This window comes from Saccostrea cucullata, unplaced genomic scaffold (genome assembly GCF_032062105.1).
Source record: "Saccostrea cucullata isolate Sc308-1 unplaced genomic scaffold, CSIRO_AGI_Scuc_v1 ctg7869, whole genome shotgun sequence".
Taxonomy (NCBI): Eukaryota; Metazoa; Mollusca; class Bivalvia; order Ostreida; family Ostreidae; genus Saccostrea; species Saccostrea cuccullata.
Window position 1 is genome coordinate 1 of NW_026927174.1, and position 17,932 is coordinate 17,932.

Sequence of the window (17,932 nt, forward strand, 5' to 3'; positions counted from 1 at the left end):
CTGAAGAAGTATGGGTAGCTCGCAGATCGACCTTGAGGCGAATGAACACGAAAAACGAAATCCTAGAGGAAGTCATATTATCTGATGGAATTGCACTAGACATATGCCTCCTTTTAAACAAGTATGTCGTGCATAGTAACAACTTTATGAAAATGATATGTGTCAATAGAAATGGGCTTATCGACACGTTAATAAAACTCGCTAAATGGAGTCCGTTTGGGATATGTAACACCTCCTCAGGCGACCTGTTGGTCTGTCTTAGAACGGATATTGGTCATCAAGGAAAAGTTGTCCGCCTTTCTGGGTCAAATGTCACGCAAGAAATACAGTACGACACTGAAGGCAAACCACTTTTAAGTAAGAAGGCTTCCGGTCTCTTTGTTGCGGAAAACAAAAATTCTGATGTCTGTGTTTCTGATCCCGGAGGTGAGGCAGTCATTGTTGTCAACAAATCTGGAAATCTCAGATTTCGATTCCGTGGTCAGGAGATGTTTGAATGCTTTACCCCTTATGGAATCGTCACAGACACCATGTCCCAAATCCTGGTCGCAGATCGTGACAACGATTCTATCCATATTATTGACTGTGATGGAAAGTTCCTACGATTTATCAAAGGAAGCGGTCTTCATCAACCATTTAGTCTTAGCATTACAAAGAACAATCTCTTGTTTGTAAGTAGTGGAACAGAGGATAAAATTTCTATTGTACAATACACAGACTGATGTTTTATTGAAAATTTGCTCCAAGCAGCTGATATCCGAAAGTTGAAATTTTGTTTCGTTGATTTTGCATGATTTACTACTTATTTGATTCTTCCTGTTTTCAATTAAACATTTGTCTTAATGCAATTGCTTCCACAAAAGTCCTTGTGTTTTTAAATACCTGTTGTACATGTTTCATACAAGTTCATGATTGTACCTATTTCCAAATTGCTTCTCAAAATGTTTAATCATCGTCATTAACAATTTGGTCCATTTAGGGCTTAAATGGCTTGAATTCCCTGTGTTTGTTTGGCTTACCAAATCGTCCTTATATGAATATATCAAACCTTTCAATTGTAAAAACGGAGATTCAGTAAAACATTACTTTCTGAGCGATAAATACTACTGATTTTACTAAAACAAAATCATTGAGTAGCAAAACAAAGATAATAGTATGCATACAATATTGAGCGTTAGACATTATAAATGTATTATTGAAAAGAATCTTAGGCCACCTAATGACATATCGTCTGTTTATTTTTTGGCATTTCTACCTTTTTATGTATTTGTTTGTAAAACAATGAAACTTGTGAGCGGTTTTATTGAGAAGACACAATTTATGATATGAAATCCTCAAATAACCCCACAAATTTTACACGCTTAACTATCGAACATCTTAAATTTATTCTTTTATAATATTTTATATTGAATAATTTTCGTCATCTCCATATCCTTCCTTATACATATCAATGTTCTGAATCTACAACTCATTTACTACTCTGTATCTACTGATGGAGACCCACTTATAATAAAAGGGCCAACATTTAAGGAGTTTCAATTTTTCAACTTTTGTCACAATTCCATAAATGTTATGAATTTTGTGTGGAAGATCACTCCATGCAATAGAAACTAACTTGAAAAAGAAGACCTTTTACTCTGTTATATTAATGCGGAAGATTCTTATATTAAAATTCCCTTCTCATTCTTAATGCTTTGACTTATTTATATACATCAGAGTCACCACCCATGATTAAATAAATTGTTGTGAAGAATATTTTTTGTTTGTTATGCTGAGTTTGTTTAACACTCTCTCTCTTTATTCTATTCAACGTCATTTAGGACGTACTCAAATGTAGATATGCATTGATCTTGATTTGCAATTAATCATCGCTCACCATTCTTTTTCCAAATTTGTGTAAAAACCTAAAATCAATAACAAGGAAACGATGTGTATGTTTTTATATCAATAATTCAGAAACTATTTCTTTTAATTTCTAACAAAATCTATTTTCACGTTTAAAAAAAAGTTTGGATAAATGCTTAAACCGTACCTTGTTCTTAATCGGTTTTGCAGACTTGAAGTTGGACTTGAAGTTGAAGATACACAACAGAGTCAACTAAAATGCCTGTCGTGGTGTTTTCATCAGAAAAATTAACCCTATATAATTACTCATTTAGTATTAAACCCATTTCACATGCATGTCCGGTTTATGTCTCCTAGCTGATAAAATTCTAGGCCTTTTGTCTAAATTAGATTTTTTATTTGAGCAGATCATGACAATGGACACTTGGGAGGGAGTGACCAGTCAATCGGGTTTTCTTCATTCTCTTGGGTAACTAATCCCCTCTCTGTTGTTTTCAGAGGACCGTGTCTGCTCTATTCCCGATTTGTATTGTTTCAACGGACTTTTGATTTTGATATATGAACGTATACTTTTTCTTAATATTTCACATCAGATAATTGATTAACCATGCTAGTATTACTGTTGTAGGATATAAATAAACCTTGCATATTTTTAATATAAGGCAAATTATCAGATAAACTGAATACAGGTAGATGAAATAAAATGAAATGGTTGCATTATATAGAAGAAGACTTTGGAGATAACTCTGAATGTTGAATTATGATTTTTCCATCATAAGACATTGATTAATAAAAAACGCGAAAAAAACAAAAAATTACAATTAAAAAAAAATATTTTAAAGGACGTTCAGTGTACATGAAATTGACTTGAGAAATAATTGATAAATTCCCGCTTTACAGAGTTATGGAACGGACAAGATATTTAAGGACAAATTGTATACAAGATAGTTTTGTCTATTGGGACAATGCATATGACTCAGGGCGGATGTGACTGGTCTATAGAGGGTGCTTGCTCTTCCCAGGCACCTGACCCCACCATTGTATGACTTTTTACATATTTGCATGTTTTATGCATTTGATGAGATCGATTATTGTTTATTATCTTTACTTTTTCATGCATTGTATGTTTTCTTTACCCGATCAATACAAATGTATTCTGATCAATACAAAGGGCTCACCAAGGGTGTGAAAAGTTGGTAGAGTATGATTTCATGTACGTGAGTACTTCTCCTATGCCTTCAACCCGAGTTCTGTTTTTTTTTCCAGATACCTCATTTTTTGTCCTGTTCATGATCTTTTTTCTAGATTAATGAGATTGAACAGTGTTTTTTTATCTCAACCTTTCTTGTTTACTTTACCATTGGTTTTTCTTTAGGTATACATACGCATACATATATATCTTATCTACCCACAGTCTATATTGACATTAAGGAATGCACACCATGTCTCTTGCCACGGCATTTATGTTTTTGATATTTTGTCACACTGTTTCTTCAATTCTTCTAGAGAACATTGGTCATGATGACCATGTCATCACTAGAAATGAACTTGACCAGGAGATTAAAGGTTTGAAGACAATCATTGCAGAGCTTAATGACACAATTGTTAAAGGTAATTTATAAATTCTCGTTTTCTTCAAATTGTGGGTAGAAATACGATATAATAGGATTTTTACTTCCGTTGAATATTAAAAAATACATTCTGTTTCGAGTTCTAGAGTTTACACTTCAAAAGATGTATATTTAAAGTACATTTTCTCACTTATAAACTGGAAAAAACGTAGAAACATTGACATGGCTGTCTATCAGGATGTCTGACAACGGCTTTAACTATGGAACCTTTATTTAGGATGGATCCATACTGTTTAATTTATTGTTATCTCTAATATATGGTGTTATGACCTTAGTGCGAGATGAGAGACAAAAAGGAAAAATCCATGTTTATTTGATTCCAAAAGTCAAGTTTTCAAATGGCCTAGCACTTTAGCTTTATAGAGACAAAATAGTCAAGAATAATTTTTTTTTATTTTACTTGTTTACTGTTTTGTAGAAAGGAACAGATCAAACGTTGCTTTTGTTGCGGAACTCTCTAGAAGTATTACAAATCCGACATCCAACTTCCACATCGTGTTCGATAACGTCAAATTAAACGCCGGAAATGCGTACCACCCCACTCATGGAATATTTGTCGCCCCATATCCAGGAATCTACCACTTTGCAGTCGAAATTACAGCGCCCCCTACTTCTGACCCTCACTCTATGCATGTTCGCATTATGAAAAAAACACAGGCTGTGGCCATCACTTTCTTGGACAACAACATGAGCTATCATCTGCGCAGAACCGGATCTATTGTTCTGCAGCTCAACACCGGAGATGACGTTTGGTGTCAAACTGAATACATGGGTGGCCAAAACACAATTACTGGTGGAAATACCTACTCAATGTTCTCTGGGTTCATCATCCATCTTTGTAAAATAAAATAAATCATGTGTTATATTATCCTCATTGCTCGTTAGTTTTGTTAATTTGGACAAAAATTATGTAGACTAGCATATTCAGAAGAGTCCTTTTTCGTCCCCATTTTTCCACTTCTGGCAACGTCTTCTTCCGGTCCATCTGGACATGGTGCAAATTTTCTTCCACTGTCCATAGGTTCCACGCCCTTGGAGTTGCCAGGCTGAGCTTTGGTATACAGAATCTACACAACTTTTGAAGTACAGACATTTGAGGGTCTAGCTCGCACCCTTTTCGAGTTATAAGCCGAAATAGAAATTGGTGCAGAATGTAACAATACGTCAGTTAATGCAAATCAAGATGCTGCCTTTCATTTCACTTTTAATCAAGAATTTGTGTAGGTTACGTTTAAAATCATTTCGTAAGTTCTATAGTCAATACAATGACCTTTGTCAGCAAATTCAATTTATCGTTGATTTAAACGCTGGCTGACAATTTTCATACCAATAATTGTTAGTCCATCATTTATACATTGAATTGACGAATGATTTTTCCGTTAATTCCTGATCGTGACACGGAGCACACGGCGGTGGGACCAGTCGGCGGGGGATGTTCACTCCTCCATGGCACCTGGTTTCACCTCTGCTGTTCTGGAGATCCGTGTTTGCTCTGCTCCTATTTTGTTTTTATAGACTTTTGAACTTTGTTATTATTGCACAGTACTCTTGAAGTGTCTCCCTAACCTCTGTTAAAATCGTAGTGAGGAGTTAAGAAAGAGGCTTGGTTGAATATAATTTCATTTTCACACTCATAATCCTCAAATCCAGAACATCAACCCCATTGTCAGGGTTAGGGTTATGCACACAATCATTCAAATGTACATGTACCTTCTAATGGAATGCTATTTTAATCAAAAGTTGAAACGTAATTTGGAAGATTGAGATCATCAATTTGGATTGGGGTTTCATCTGTACATTCATTTCTCTTTGAATTTTGAACCTTGCCTCTTTGAAGCCCTTAAAATATACGAGCACAAAGGGATACAGGGTCGCTGTTTTTTATCGAAATCTACTTATATTTCAATTATCAGACAGAATTGCACTTGAAACATATCAACAATTAAGCGAAATACATGTATATGCAGGTAAAGAACAATATTCAAGCTCAAGAGTAGATTTAAACAATTCAACTCAAGAGTATAGTAAATATTTGAACTCAAAAAATCTCTTGTCGTATCAGGTGCCATGGGGGAGTGACCATCCCATCCATAGCTTTGATGAGCAAGAGTGCCTCTTTGAAAATTGTCAACTTAAAATCCCCTTTCTCAAAGGTTTGATAAATTCACGATTTACTACTTTCTTTTATATTGTTGTCACACAGCATGCAATTTGTTTTAATCTATTTTCTTTATAAACACCCTCCAAGCCATTATAGTTATATAACTGTAATTCCAACCCTAACTCTTTCTTTTATTTATCATCAAAAACAATAATATATAAAACATACAGATAATTGACCAAAACAAACAATGGCGGTGGTATTAATTTAAGGTGTCGCTCGAAATTGAATAAATATTAGCTCATACAGACAAAGTGCTAGAGAAAAGAAAAATGAAAGTCATTGTTGAAGCATTTTATGTAAATGTAAATAAAAAATTATACAAATGGAAAGATTTACTGTATACAAAATGATTTCATGTTAGCAGGATATTCTCCATAATGTTCCGTACTAAAGTTCACATTACCCCGTACTAATTAAAAAATGAAAGTGAACCCCTGGAACTGTTTGAATCAAATATTAAAATTAATGCATTTATAGAAACGTTTAAATACAGCATTACATAATCATTTGCCAATACACAGAATCTGAGAATTATTGAATAACAAATTTTGAGGCGGTGTGAGATTCAAATTCACGACAATTATATTGTCTATTGTTTATTATAGAACTATGAGTGCGTGCGCGCTATAGAGTTATATTCATCATTTTTGTTGTAACCTTTGTTACCACTTACCACTTGTTCATCTTAATATGTAAGTTGTGAAGTACATTTTTTTTTCTAAGGAGCTTTTCATAAAAATATGGAATAAAGTTCTAGTACTCTAAAAAAACTTAATAAAATATCTACAAGAACCCTTATTAAAGCTAAAATCAGTCACCAAAACAACCATAATATAAGCTAACATCAGTAACTGAAAAATAACTTCAGTCAGGAAGAATTTTCAGTTTTTATCATGCTTTGGTTTACTTCTCTCTCCGTATTTTTTGTATTAGGTGTAAATTGTGACGTTTTGCAGGATGATACAGTCAGCTCCGATGAATTACCAGTAGAGCTTCCAATGACACGAAATATCTTCAGGCAACTTCTGAATCAAGAAACTCTTATTCGATTGTCTCTCGTTAAGAATGTTCAGAATCTTATGCAGGATATGGTTACACAGAAAGAGATGATGTTGAAACTTCAAAATAGCATGGAAAAAATGGCTATAAGTCTGGAAGAACAGAATAAAACGATAGAGAGAGAAGATTGTCCTCGCTTAAGGTAAGGTTTGCGTTTACAGGGAGATAACTCTTGCGAATCACCAAAGCGTTTGAAACAGGCGAATTTAAACCAGCGATGCTAAGCATCTCGGTAACGAATTTCCTCTGTCATACTTGATGTTTGTTGTCACTTATTGTTAGGACTAAAAACAAAGGACGTTTTCAGGAGAAAGTCTTATAACAAATCAAAGCATAGGAATCTTAGAAGCCTTTGAGATTAGCGTTATGCATGTGGATGAACCAATAAAGGAGGACTTGTTTATTTTCGACACGGAACGTGGCAAGTTGCACGGCCACTCCGATCAGAAGAAAGTCGTTGACGCATTGTGCTGTTGTGTGTTTCTCGCTTCACCACTACACTAAAATTTTAAATGAGTATTGGGAAAGAAAAAAGAAAAGACCTGAGAGTATCCTGTAAAGTATTATGCTATATGCAGTCCGAACAGGGAAGAAAAGTCACGGTGCATTTGACCATGTCCAATGATGATGTTGACAGTTTGATTGTTGATAGTATTTTCATCAGGTAATTATTTAACTATTCATTTTACTGAAAGTTATGAATAATCTACTGACTACGGATTTAAAAACGATGAATAAACGGTACAAGGATGTCAGGATGTGACTAATATCCCAACATTGCCAAAAAATAAAAATGCTTTCATTCAAGAAATTATGAAAAATAAAATCCTTGCTTTTTAGGCCTAATATTTGTAACATTATTGGAACAGGTATTCAATTGTTCAAATTACCTTTTTAAATGAGGTTTGATTTTAATTAATATCTCATTTTCTAATTAATAAAAAAAGAGATACAGATTGTGCATGACAAGAACATTTAAATTTTCTTGATCAAGCATTTGCATTTCACTAATTCAATCTGTAAATTTTACAATAATTTCAAATTGATTCTTCATTGATTATATTGGAAATTTGTTCATGTCATTGAGTGAATGAAACTCAGTGCAATTCCTTATGCAATTCCAAAAATGCAATTCCTTAAATGTTATTATAAAAATGAACACATATGATTTCAGATCATGGGTCATTAATTGGAATAGATAAGAACCACAAAAAAGAGTACTTCAGTGTTTCCTTAAAAGATTTGTGCCATAAATCAAAGTAGAGGTCATCCCATATCAGCTCAAGAAAATTAAAGAAATTTGGATGGATCAAGCTAAGATGTTGAACCAGACATGGCAAAATCAATGGAGAGTTGGAGAAGAACTTCTGACTTGTTATACCCAATGCATATTTTTTATATGTCTATAGATTATAGAAGAAAATTTTATGTTTAACAACATCCTATCTAGTATATATACATGCTGTTTTCCATACATTTAGAAAATATGTGTATGTGATGATTGCAGTTCATGCTCTGTTTGTCCATCTTTGAATTTGTTTTCAGTAAAATAAATGTATACATCATAGGTATTAATTGAAGGTTGCTTTTGTCTATATTTACATGTAACAAGTTTCTTAAAAGGGTTTGTAAAATTGCAAGGTAATTAATACATGAACAATTAAGATTGTTATTTTTATTCATTCAATTATGTTCTTACCAGGACCTAATATGCTCAATTAAGTATTTCTGAAAACTGATGAGTTTTGTACATAAAGCTACAGTGAACATGTATAATTATATCTCCTGTAACAGTTTAAAACATGACACTTAAGGTTTTTAATTTAGTAGAAATGATAAGACCAGTCTAGTAATCTACTAAAATTAAAATCTTTCACAAATACATGTAGTTTATTTTAAAATTGTTTACATTTATAATCTTTTAATTTTTTTCTGTATTTTGATTTTAAAAAGGAGAAAATTTTGTTATATTTAAATTATTATTTCATGGATATCAAGGAGATATATCTATCACTGTAGCATTGTTTCTTTTTCCCTGTTCTTGACAAATATTTATGACAGTGTTATGTCATTTTGCAGAATTTGCCTTTTCTCTGAAATCAGAATTACTCTGTAAACTCATTAAAAGTATGAATTGATGTCACTTAGAATTCATCTTTATTTTGTTCTGTCTGATTTTTGAATTTAGATTCTCAGACTCCATAATCCAATGATTGAGCTAATGTCCATGAAGTGTAGAAATAGGCCATCTTTAAAAAATGTTTGGTTGTCAGCCTCTCCAGACCGACTGACTAAAATGACCAGACTGAAAACTTTTTTTCAATGCAGGGCCTTATTTTTTTCTTTTTATTCCTCTTATACCCCTTAAAAAAATGTTGTTGAAGATTTTCTCACCTACCGACCCAATAATTTTACCCTGAATCAAGAGAGGGCAAACAAACATTACTTTAAAGATCGCATTTCTACTCTTCGAAGTAAAGAAATATCATTTAATTCTAAAAACAGCAGCTTCTTGGATGCAATGCTTACAACATTTCACTCAAAAAATGGCATACATGTACAATGACAGTCATCAGCCATAACTGAATAAAGATATTTTGCTACAAAGATGTCTAGAAGTTACTACATGTTGGAATAACTGAATCAGCATGAGGTCAAATTCATAGGCTTTTAATTGGTTTAGATGCAACATGTTCTGAAGTATGTTTATAGACATGTACATGTACTTCTAAAGGTGTTGCAGTATAATTCATGGACAATTTCATCAGAATAATCAGATGTCAAGATTGCCATTAATACTAGAGTTCTTCCATGGAATAAATTTGTAGACCATCATGTAGCACAGGAGGAGTTTGATTTTGAATATTTTTGGCCAATTTATGCCTAAAAACAATATCAAAAATAACATTTAGTCTTTAACATTCACCATGACAAGGTGATATCAATGTTGTCTTTAAAAGTGTAGAAAAAGCCTGCTTTTTATGTTCCGAACCCATAATATAGCCCCTGTTTCCATGGAAATAATATTGGGGACATACATATTTTTTTAGTTCAAATTAATGAAAATTATCAAATTAATAACTTCATGGATTTTGATGGAATCGGTAGATATGTAAAACGTTGATTTTTATATTTTTGTTGCCATGGCAACGGTTTCACTTTATCAAGGAAAATTGAAAAATCTTCTTTTTTACCCAAATTTTCACATTTTTGATAACGGAAAATTAAAAGTTTAAATAATAGAAACATGAATTATACTAATTCAGGTCATTTTAATTATAAACGTTTGATAATTTATAAAATAAATCAATTTTTTCAATGAAAATAATATTCGAGGTGAAATTTGAAATACGTTAATTTGGCGTCTTTTACTAAAAAAATGGGACGGGCAATATCTTTGAAAATCATATTAAATGATGAAGCTAATCTCCCTGAATAAATTGATATATAGCATGTGTGCATATTAAAAAAAAATATGAGTTGGAGGGAGACGCAAACCTTACCTTAATACAGGAAACCAAGAAACCAACAGAAGAATTGCACAACTGGAAGACGAGGTTAAAGGTAAGAACTTTACGGGGGAAAGGCTTGACTCGGAGCTCACAAATGTTATCAATTCCCAACAGAGTCTTAAAGAAGAGTTAAAACTCGCTGTTCAGGAATTAAAGAACAACTCTGACGTCATGTCTGACGTAAGAGTGGAGTTGCGGCTCCTGTCTATGAGTGTGTTGGACCTTGATGAACGTGCAGACGATATAAAGAAGCGCTTAAATGAATTCAACCAAAGTGTGCCCCAGCTATGGGAGAAATATGAAGTAGTCACAGAAATCGTGGGAAATCTGACCACTAACTTGTCAGGTAATGACGAGTGTTTTTTTCATGCTATTAACCTTTCCTTTTTTATGCTTTAAAGAAAAGATCAAACAACAATTCACACTTTTATCAATTATCATGAAATTGTACATTGAGAATTAACATAACTACATTTTCCTAGCATCTACTCACCAAAAACTGGATGAAATGAAGACGGGTCTCAGGAAAACACAGAAAAATCAGCTCAAACTTTCCGCAGCAGTTCTTTCTTTAGAGTGGTTCAGAAACAATGCGACCAAAGGGAACTGTGGTAAAATATGCTATCTTTCACTACTTATTTGCAAAGATATTCTAAAAGCATTTAAAGCTTAAGATTTAATGTAACTTTTAATTGATGATTTATTCTAATTGTCAGATTTTAGCAAGTCATGAATACATACAATTCTTTGAAAATTATATTGCCAGAAAAGTTAGGCTTAAATGAAGCTTGATCCAAAAGTAACGTCACATCTGCGATAGAATCTTTTATAACTGATAATTTTCAACAAAACTTTATCTACCTCTATAGATTTTGAGATTTATCCTAAATTATCATTTAGATACATGCAATGATGTCAAAACACTCTTGCTATGTCTCAGTAGACAAGTTAATTCATTTTAATAAGTAGTGTTCTTTTGAATGATAGTTTAGGAAAAAATTATAATAAGATGCATTTGTATATATAGTTTTTTTTTTATTTGCTGATACCGTTAATTAGTAATTGTAGCAATACGTTTGGATCAAATCTCGATTAAACAGATTTTTTTTCAATTTACTAATTGTTTAAATGACCTAAAAGGATACTTTTATAATATCTTTTTTCAGAGTTAACAGAAGGAAACTCAATGAACTTAACAAAAAAGATCGGATTTACGGCTGGTCTCCGCTCTTCTAACAGTGGCTGGTCCTCTAACAAGCTGGTCTTCACTGAAGAGATCTATAACCATGGTGACGGCTACGATTTCTCATCCGGGATATTCACGGCACCAGCCTCTGGAGTTTATGTGTTCTATGTCACCCTGACTTCGTATGAGGACTCTAACATCTTTGTTGATATTGTGGTCAACGGGGCCTCCAAAGTAAGAGCCAGAGCAAATGGCAGGAGAGAATCCGGTGACTACGACGACTTTGAATATCAGTACCAGACGGGGACAAACTTGGTGGTGACGTCACTAGATCGTGGGGAGAAAGTGTGGGTGGAATACCATTCTGGCAGAGGTTACTATTCTGAAACTGTTCCCGTCAGCACGTTCTCGGGCTTTATCATCTAAAGTCAGCACGTTCTCGGGCTTTATCATCTAAAGTCAACGAAATAGTTATGTTGATCGAAAATGAGATATCAACTTTCGGCCGTTGTCGGTTATTATAACTGTATTTTTCATTTCAAATCAGTTTATATTGTATACATACATTATACTAATAAACATTTGAGTATCAAAACTCAATAACCAATTAAGTCTTTAATAGTTTATAGTCTGATCAATACAAAGGTCACAGGGGATTGATTTCAAAATAAAAGTACTCTGTACCGACAAGAGTCATAAACTTCTTATACGCACGTGTATATTGACGAGGAAATTGAAAGCATCGGCGACTGTAAATTTACAAATTCAAGTGTTAGAATGGGAAACAGATACGAGTTAAAGGAAATGGACAACAATAACAAATCATGTTCATTGTGATCTGATTTATTGGAGTATTGGAGTTGTTGAAGTCCAAATTTTCCCCATCTTATATTGAAAGATGCAATTTTAATTTATGCAGTCATATAAAAGAAAACATATATGAATCGAAAACAGATTTTAATTCAAAATTTTAACAATATATCTCTCAATATCTCTCTCTCGTTCTCGCAAAAGTTTCCGATATTGTGATCCGTTAGTTTAACTACATCTGGTAATGACTGGTATATAAAGGCCTGTAGTTGTACTTTATACTCCTTGAACTGAATGAAAATCAAGTATTATAATTTTTCCGCACTAATGTTTATATGTCATTTTTCACTTGAGGTAATTATAAACGCTTAATCAAAGTTCAGAATGATTTCTATATAAACTGTCTGGAGACTCTGCTTTTCGAATAGACTCGTTGACAAACCATAAAAATGCTCGTTTTTCTGAGGCTGCTTTCTCTTTCTATTTTCTTCTTGAACCCGGGGGAAGCTAATGATACCATAAACACGACAGCTGTGTCTGGTGTGTCGGGCGGGGAACCGCTCGGTCAGGACGTCTTCAGGCAACTCCTGAATCAGGAGACGCTGATCCGAATGTCCATGGTTAAAAACGTCCACAGTCTGATGCAGGACATGGTGACACAGAAAGACAGTATGGTAGAGCTACAGAACAGCGTTAACAGACTAACGACGTCCTTCGAGGAGGAAAAAAGGGCCGAGGAGGAAAAAAGGGCCATGCAAGTGGAGATCAAAGAACTTAAAAGTGAAAACCAGAAACTGAAAAATACTCTTCAGAAAATGGACACCGTGTTAACTGAGCTGAATCAGACAGATGGTAGGCTAGAAACTGATATTTATAAAGTCTGGAATGATCAGAAACAGTTTGCACAACACATGAACGCAAGTCTGGAATTCTCTGCAAGAAAAACCAACAATGTTTTAACAGATCTGAAAGTAGAGCTTCGCCTTCTCTCCATGAGTGTTGTCAATGTTGACAAACGTTCCCAGGACCTAAACAAGCGCATAGATAATGTAGACAAAGCAATACCAGAGCAGATCGAAGAGAAATACCACGTGGTCTCAGCAATGGCTAAAAACCTATCCGAACATTTGTCAGGTAAAAGTTTCAAAGCAATATTTCTTTGATTCCATTTTATCTTATGATCAAGTTCACAGCGCTTGTTTTTCGAAAAAATTTCTCCTGATATCTGTCTTGATTTTCAGGTTATTGAAACAATGTTTATTTGGCTCCATAAATCATTTTCTCGTCCTCGCTAACCCTTGAAAGGTTGTCATGCACGGCAAAAATTGAATGACAGTATTTAGTGATGCTGTCAGTGAATTTATCCTTTTTTTACAGAAGAAACCAATACCACATTATATAACCTGAGATCTGAGCTTGAAGACTCCAAACAGAGTCAGCTGAGAATGTCGGCAGCAGTGTTGTCATTAGAATGGTTCAAAAACAACATCTCGAGAGGAAACTGTGGTAAATACAAAATAAAAATCAAGCTTTGGCAAAAAGCATATCATGTACATTTAATTGACTTTCTTATGTTAAAATTTAAGACAACTGCTACTAAAATTATCGAAGCTCTATTTTAAACTGGCATTATTTTTTATAAATAAAAGTGATATAGGATGGAAATGGTTTGAGAGATATCTTAATAATATTCTTTGACAACCCTTACGGTTCTCCAGGTAGTGCTTATATTATTATCAACATTTGTAATACTGGGGTGTAAAAATATATCATATCTTAAAACACTTTTTTTGCATTTCCCATTTTACAGACTTGTCAAAAAGAATCGGCTTTACGGCAGGTGTATCTTCTAGCGGAAGTAGCTGGTCCTCTGGTAAGCTGATATTCAACAAAGTTTTGTACAACCAAGGAAATGGGTACGATTCTTCATCCGGGGTTTTCACAGCGCCCTCTGCTGGCATGTTTGTGTTTGTCGTCTCCATTACTTCCTACGATTCGAACACGATCTCGGTAGACATTTCTCTGAATGGATATTCCCAGGTAACAGCCAGAGCAAACGGGGGAAGCGGAAGTTCTTATTCGGGATATAACAGCTATAAGTATTCATACTCGTATCAGAGTGGGACAAACATGGCGGTCCTTTCCCTGAAGCGCGGAGACAGAGTCTGGATTTCGTATAATTCAGGAACAGGATACTATTCCAGTAGTACTCCTATCACAACATTTTCTGGATTTTTGATTTAATATCGCTTCAAAGCTTACAATCTAGAAGAAAAATGGAAATGTTAATAAGTTTTTCTTCTTCCGTTTATATGCATGTTTTACTGTTATTCGTATACTCGCATGTATCTGTTCAATAAAAAAGAAATAATAAATCAATGTATTTGATTTATCATTTGCATCCATTTTATATTTTCTACATAATTTCATTTTCGGCAGTGAAATACTGTAATTGATTTATTGATTAATTTGTCACAGTGTAAAAGAATATCAAAGTAATGGTTGTCACAATGTTCAGAGAATATCAGAAGTGTGGTAAAACTCGAGATTGTTCTTCCCTTCATGCAGATTTTTTTCCCTAGAGTATTTAAAAAAAAAACTCCCTGGCCTAGGGGGTCGTAAAACTTAGACGAGCTCACTTTTGATCTCAATCTCGCTTTTTTCTAAGGAATATATAGTGGAAAAGTGAGACTGAGATCAAAAGTGAGCTTGTGAAAGTTTTATGGCCCCAGGCCTGGTCTTCATCAGCTAGTAACATAACAAAAAAGACCGAAAGTCTTAGTATAGTAATTATTATAATAGTAATTCTGAAGTTTCAATGTTTTTAAAAATATTAAATAAGGAATAAAGCTTATTTAACTTAAATTATACGATATAACATAACTTGGGGCAGTTTACGCTTTATAAACCGCGAAGCGACTTATTATGTCGTACGTAGTATCTCTTACCTACAACTTTGTACCTCTTACGTACGAGATAATATGTCATACGTACGACTTAGTATGTAGTACGTACGACTTACCATATTTTTTTTTCAAGTGGCAGCAATACGCTTACGTACGATTTGCACCTTGATTGAGTGATTGTATATTGTTTAACGTCCCTCTCGAGAATTTTTCACTCATATGGAGACGTCACCCTATGCCGGTGAAGGGCTTCAAATTATAACCTTTACTCGGCACTCAGGGCCATTGAGCAGTGAGGGATCCTTATCGTGCCAACGCCTACCGCTGACAGGGGGGCCTAGGTTTTTAAGGTCTCATCCGAAGGACCCGCAACTTTCACTTCAAAGTGCCTAGCCTATGGAGAAGGAACAGTTGCTACCAATTTTATCGACTAGGTAAGTCGCGGCCGAGAAACGAAGTCACGGCCTCCCGATCACGGAGCGAGCGCTCTACCGACTGAGCTACCGTGAACGGTATTTGCACCTTGAATTAATAAAAATAAACACATGAATTTTGGAAACCCTTATTTACTTTTAGTAGTAATTGGTTTGCCTACCGGCTTTCTCAATCATATCTAGGGTGATGAGACATGACATGGATGGGACAGATGTAACGGAAACTGGTATCTATAATAATATCTGGTCAGAGGCTTCAATGTTTATATTCCAGTACATGTAATTAACTTGTATTGTATTTTTTAAATATCCCCATTTCAAACCAAAAAGAAAGCATTTTAAATATGCAGTTTGTGGGGGGGGTTTTTAATTACAATTCCTTCCAAAGAAATTTTAAGTTGAACTGTCCCTTGTTTAATCAATTTTTAGAATATAAAAGGAGTAACATTGTGATAAGATGGCAATACCTTAAGGTTAAATAAGTAAATCAATGTAAGACGATCAACCAACATCTGTGTGTTTAAAAAAATGAATGTTTGGAAACGAACTCATTTACATGAGCATATGTTCATCGAGGATGATTTAAGGAAAAATTAACAGTAACATTATCTCCTCAACTACACGCTCAAAACCTTGAAATAGCATAGGCGTAGTCACAGGGGGGTAGCGGGGGCACTAGCCCCCCCACTTTAAGATCTGGGGGGGCAAGAGTACGTCAGTGCCCCCCCCCCCCACTTTTTAATGAAGAACAGAATCACAGCTATTTTGAAATAATATTAATACATAGTTGTATAATAAAATTGTGTAGAAAAATTGAAATTGAAAGTAAATTGCCTTTGAAAAAAAAGTTCCCGGATCGATAGATCCGAGGCGTATATTGTTTTTGTCCTGTCTGTCTGTCTGTCTGTTTGTTTGTTTGTTTGTTTGTTTGTCCCCAAACTTTAACCTTCGCCATAACTTTTGAACCATGAAAGGTAGAAACTTCATATTTGGTATGCATACTTCACTAATTAGGTGCTTTCAAATGACACAATATTAATGACCTTGTGACCTTGATTGTGACCTATATGCTAAAAATAGCTTTTCTGTCTGCAAACTTTAACCTTCGCCATAACTTTTGAACCATGAAAGATAGAGACTTCATATTTAGTATGCATATTACACTAATAAAGTTCTTTCAAATGACACCAAGGTCAATGAACTGGTGACCTTGACTGTGACCTATATACTAAAAATAGCTTTTTCGTACATTTCACCATAACTTTTGAACCATAAAAGATAGAGACTTCATATTTGGCGTGCATACCCAACTAATCAAGGTCTTTCAAATGACACCAAGGTCAATGACCTTGTGACCTTGACTGTTATCTATGCTAGTATGCTAGAAATAGCTTTTTCAATTTTTGTTGCCGCCGGGCGCATGGTGTTTCACAAACACATCTTGTTTGACTTGAAACTACGCAAAAGCAATTAAGTAGAATAATGGTCCGTAGTTAGAATCAGAAATTGATACATATACAATATTATGTAATGACAATGCTCAGATATCTTTCAAATGAGTACTTATCGTTGTTGCAAATCTGACTTCCAAACACAATAATCTAGACTAAAAATTTTCAGAGAATTCTAACTTGTCAAAATAATTTTGTTAACTAAGACATTATTTCTTCAAACTTTGGATGTATTCGCTTTGATAAAAGAATTGACCTATAGGAGAGAACAATTTCCCGGAAAAAGTGACAATCAAAAATTAATCTTTATTTGTTATTTTCTATCGTATATATGTCCAAATTTTTCAAATTTATGTTTTATACCTAATATTTATTATTTAGAATTGTACAATAAACCTCCAAAGTTGGCCAAAACACCATTTTGTCCGTTAAAGCGTTGATTTTTGCATGTATTTTGGCCTAGAAGTCCTTCATGGCAGGCCTGCCCCTATATAAAACTGTGATATTTTGATAGGTTGGGATGTAAATAATAATTTAAGATAGGATTTTTTAGGGGCACCCCTGCCCTAGGGTCGAAATTCACAAAAAACCTACAAAAAATACGGAAACCTGATTTTGATAATCCGCTTAAAATTTATGCCATACAAATTCATAGTCAGACTAGCTCAGTTGATATATGTGCTGACTTTTACAGTGACGATACTTTTTTTTTAAGTCGAGGGTTCGAATCCCCCTGGTACCACACTTTAAAAGTTTTAATTTTTCGCCTTTTCAAAAACTTTTTTATAGACCTGTGCATTTACTTTCAATTATCTATACTTTATGCATGCCCATTCTTGATATAAGGAATACTAAAGAGAGATCAGATCGTAACAATCCAATGTACAGTTGTCAGTCAGGCGGAACAATATAAGCACACTTTCTCCGAGGACAA

At 34.1% G+C, this 17,932-nt stretch overlaps 4 protein-coding genes across 4 annotated transcripts; all 4 read left to right on the forward strand.

Annotated features, from left to right (window-relative positions):
• The first annotated feature begins 152 nt into the window (after positions 1 to 152).
• Positions 153 to 722, forward strand: LOC134273661 (tripartite motif-containing protein 2-like). Its single transcript, XM_062755853.1, has one exon. The coding sequence runs from the start codon at positions 153 to 155 to the stop codon at positions 720 to 722; it is 570 nt and encodes a 189-aa protein (XP_062611837.1).
• A 2,512-nt stretch (positions 723 to 3,234) lies between these two features.
• LOC134273658 (complement C1q-like protein 4) lies at positions 3,235 to 4,350 on the forward strand. Its single transcript, XM_062755849.1, has 2 exons — positions 3,235 to 3,456; positions 3,895 to 4,350. Exons 1-2 carry the CDS (start codon positions 3,279 to 3,281, stop codon positions 4,326 to 4,328), a joined length of 612 nt encoding a protein of 203 aa, XP_062611833.1. The 5' UTR covers positions 3,235 to 3,278; the 3' UTR covers positions 4,329 to 4,350.
• Positions 4,351 to 10,205: 5,855 nt separating this feature from the next.
• On the forward strand, positions 10,206 to 12,004 carry LOC134273659 (complement C1q-like protein 2). The gene is made up of 3 exons (XM_062755850.1): positions 10,206 to 10,557; positions 10,694 to 10,822; positions 11,378 to 12,004. The coding sequence occupies exons 1-3, from the start codon at positions 10,383 to 10,385 to the stop codon at positions 11,821 to 11,823; spliced, it is 750 nt and encodes a 249-aa protein (XP_062611834.1). The 5' UTR covers positions 10,206 to 10,382; the 3' UTR covers positions 11,824 to 12,004.
• A 941-nt stretch (positions 12,005 to 12,945) lies between these two features.
• On the forward strand, positions 12,946 to 14,586 carry LOC134273660 (uncharacterized). The gene is made up of 3 exons (XM_062755851.1): positions 12,946 to 13,341; positions 13,585 to 13,713; positions 14,018 to 14,586. The coding sequence occupies exons 1-3, from the start codon at positions 12,960 to 12,962 to the stop codon at positions 14,449 to 14,451; spliced, it is 945 nt and encodes a 314-aa protein (XP_062611835.1). The 5' UTR covers positions 12,946 to 12,959; the 3' UTR covers positions 14,452 to 14,586.
• The last annotated feature ends 3,346 nt before the right edge of the window (positions 14,587 to 17,932 follow it).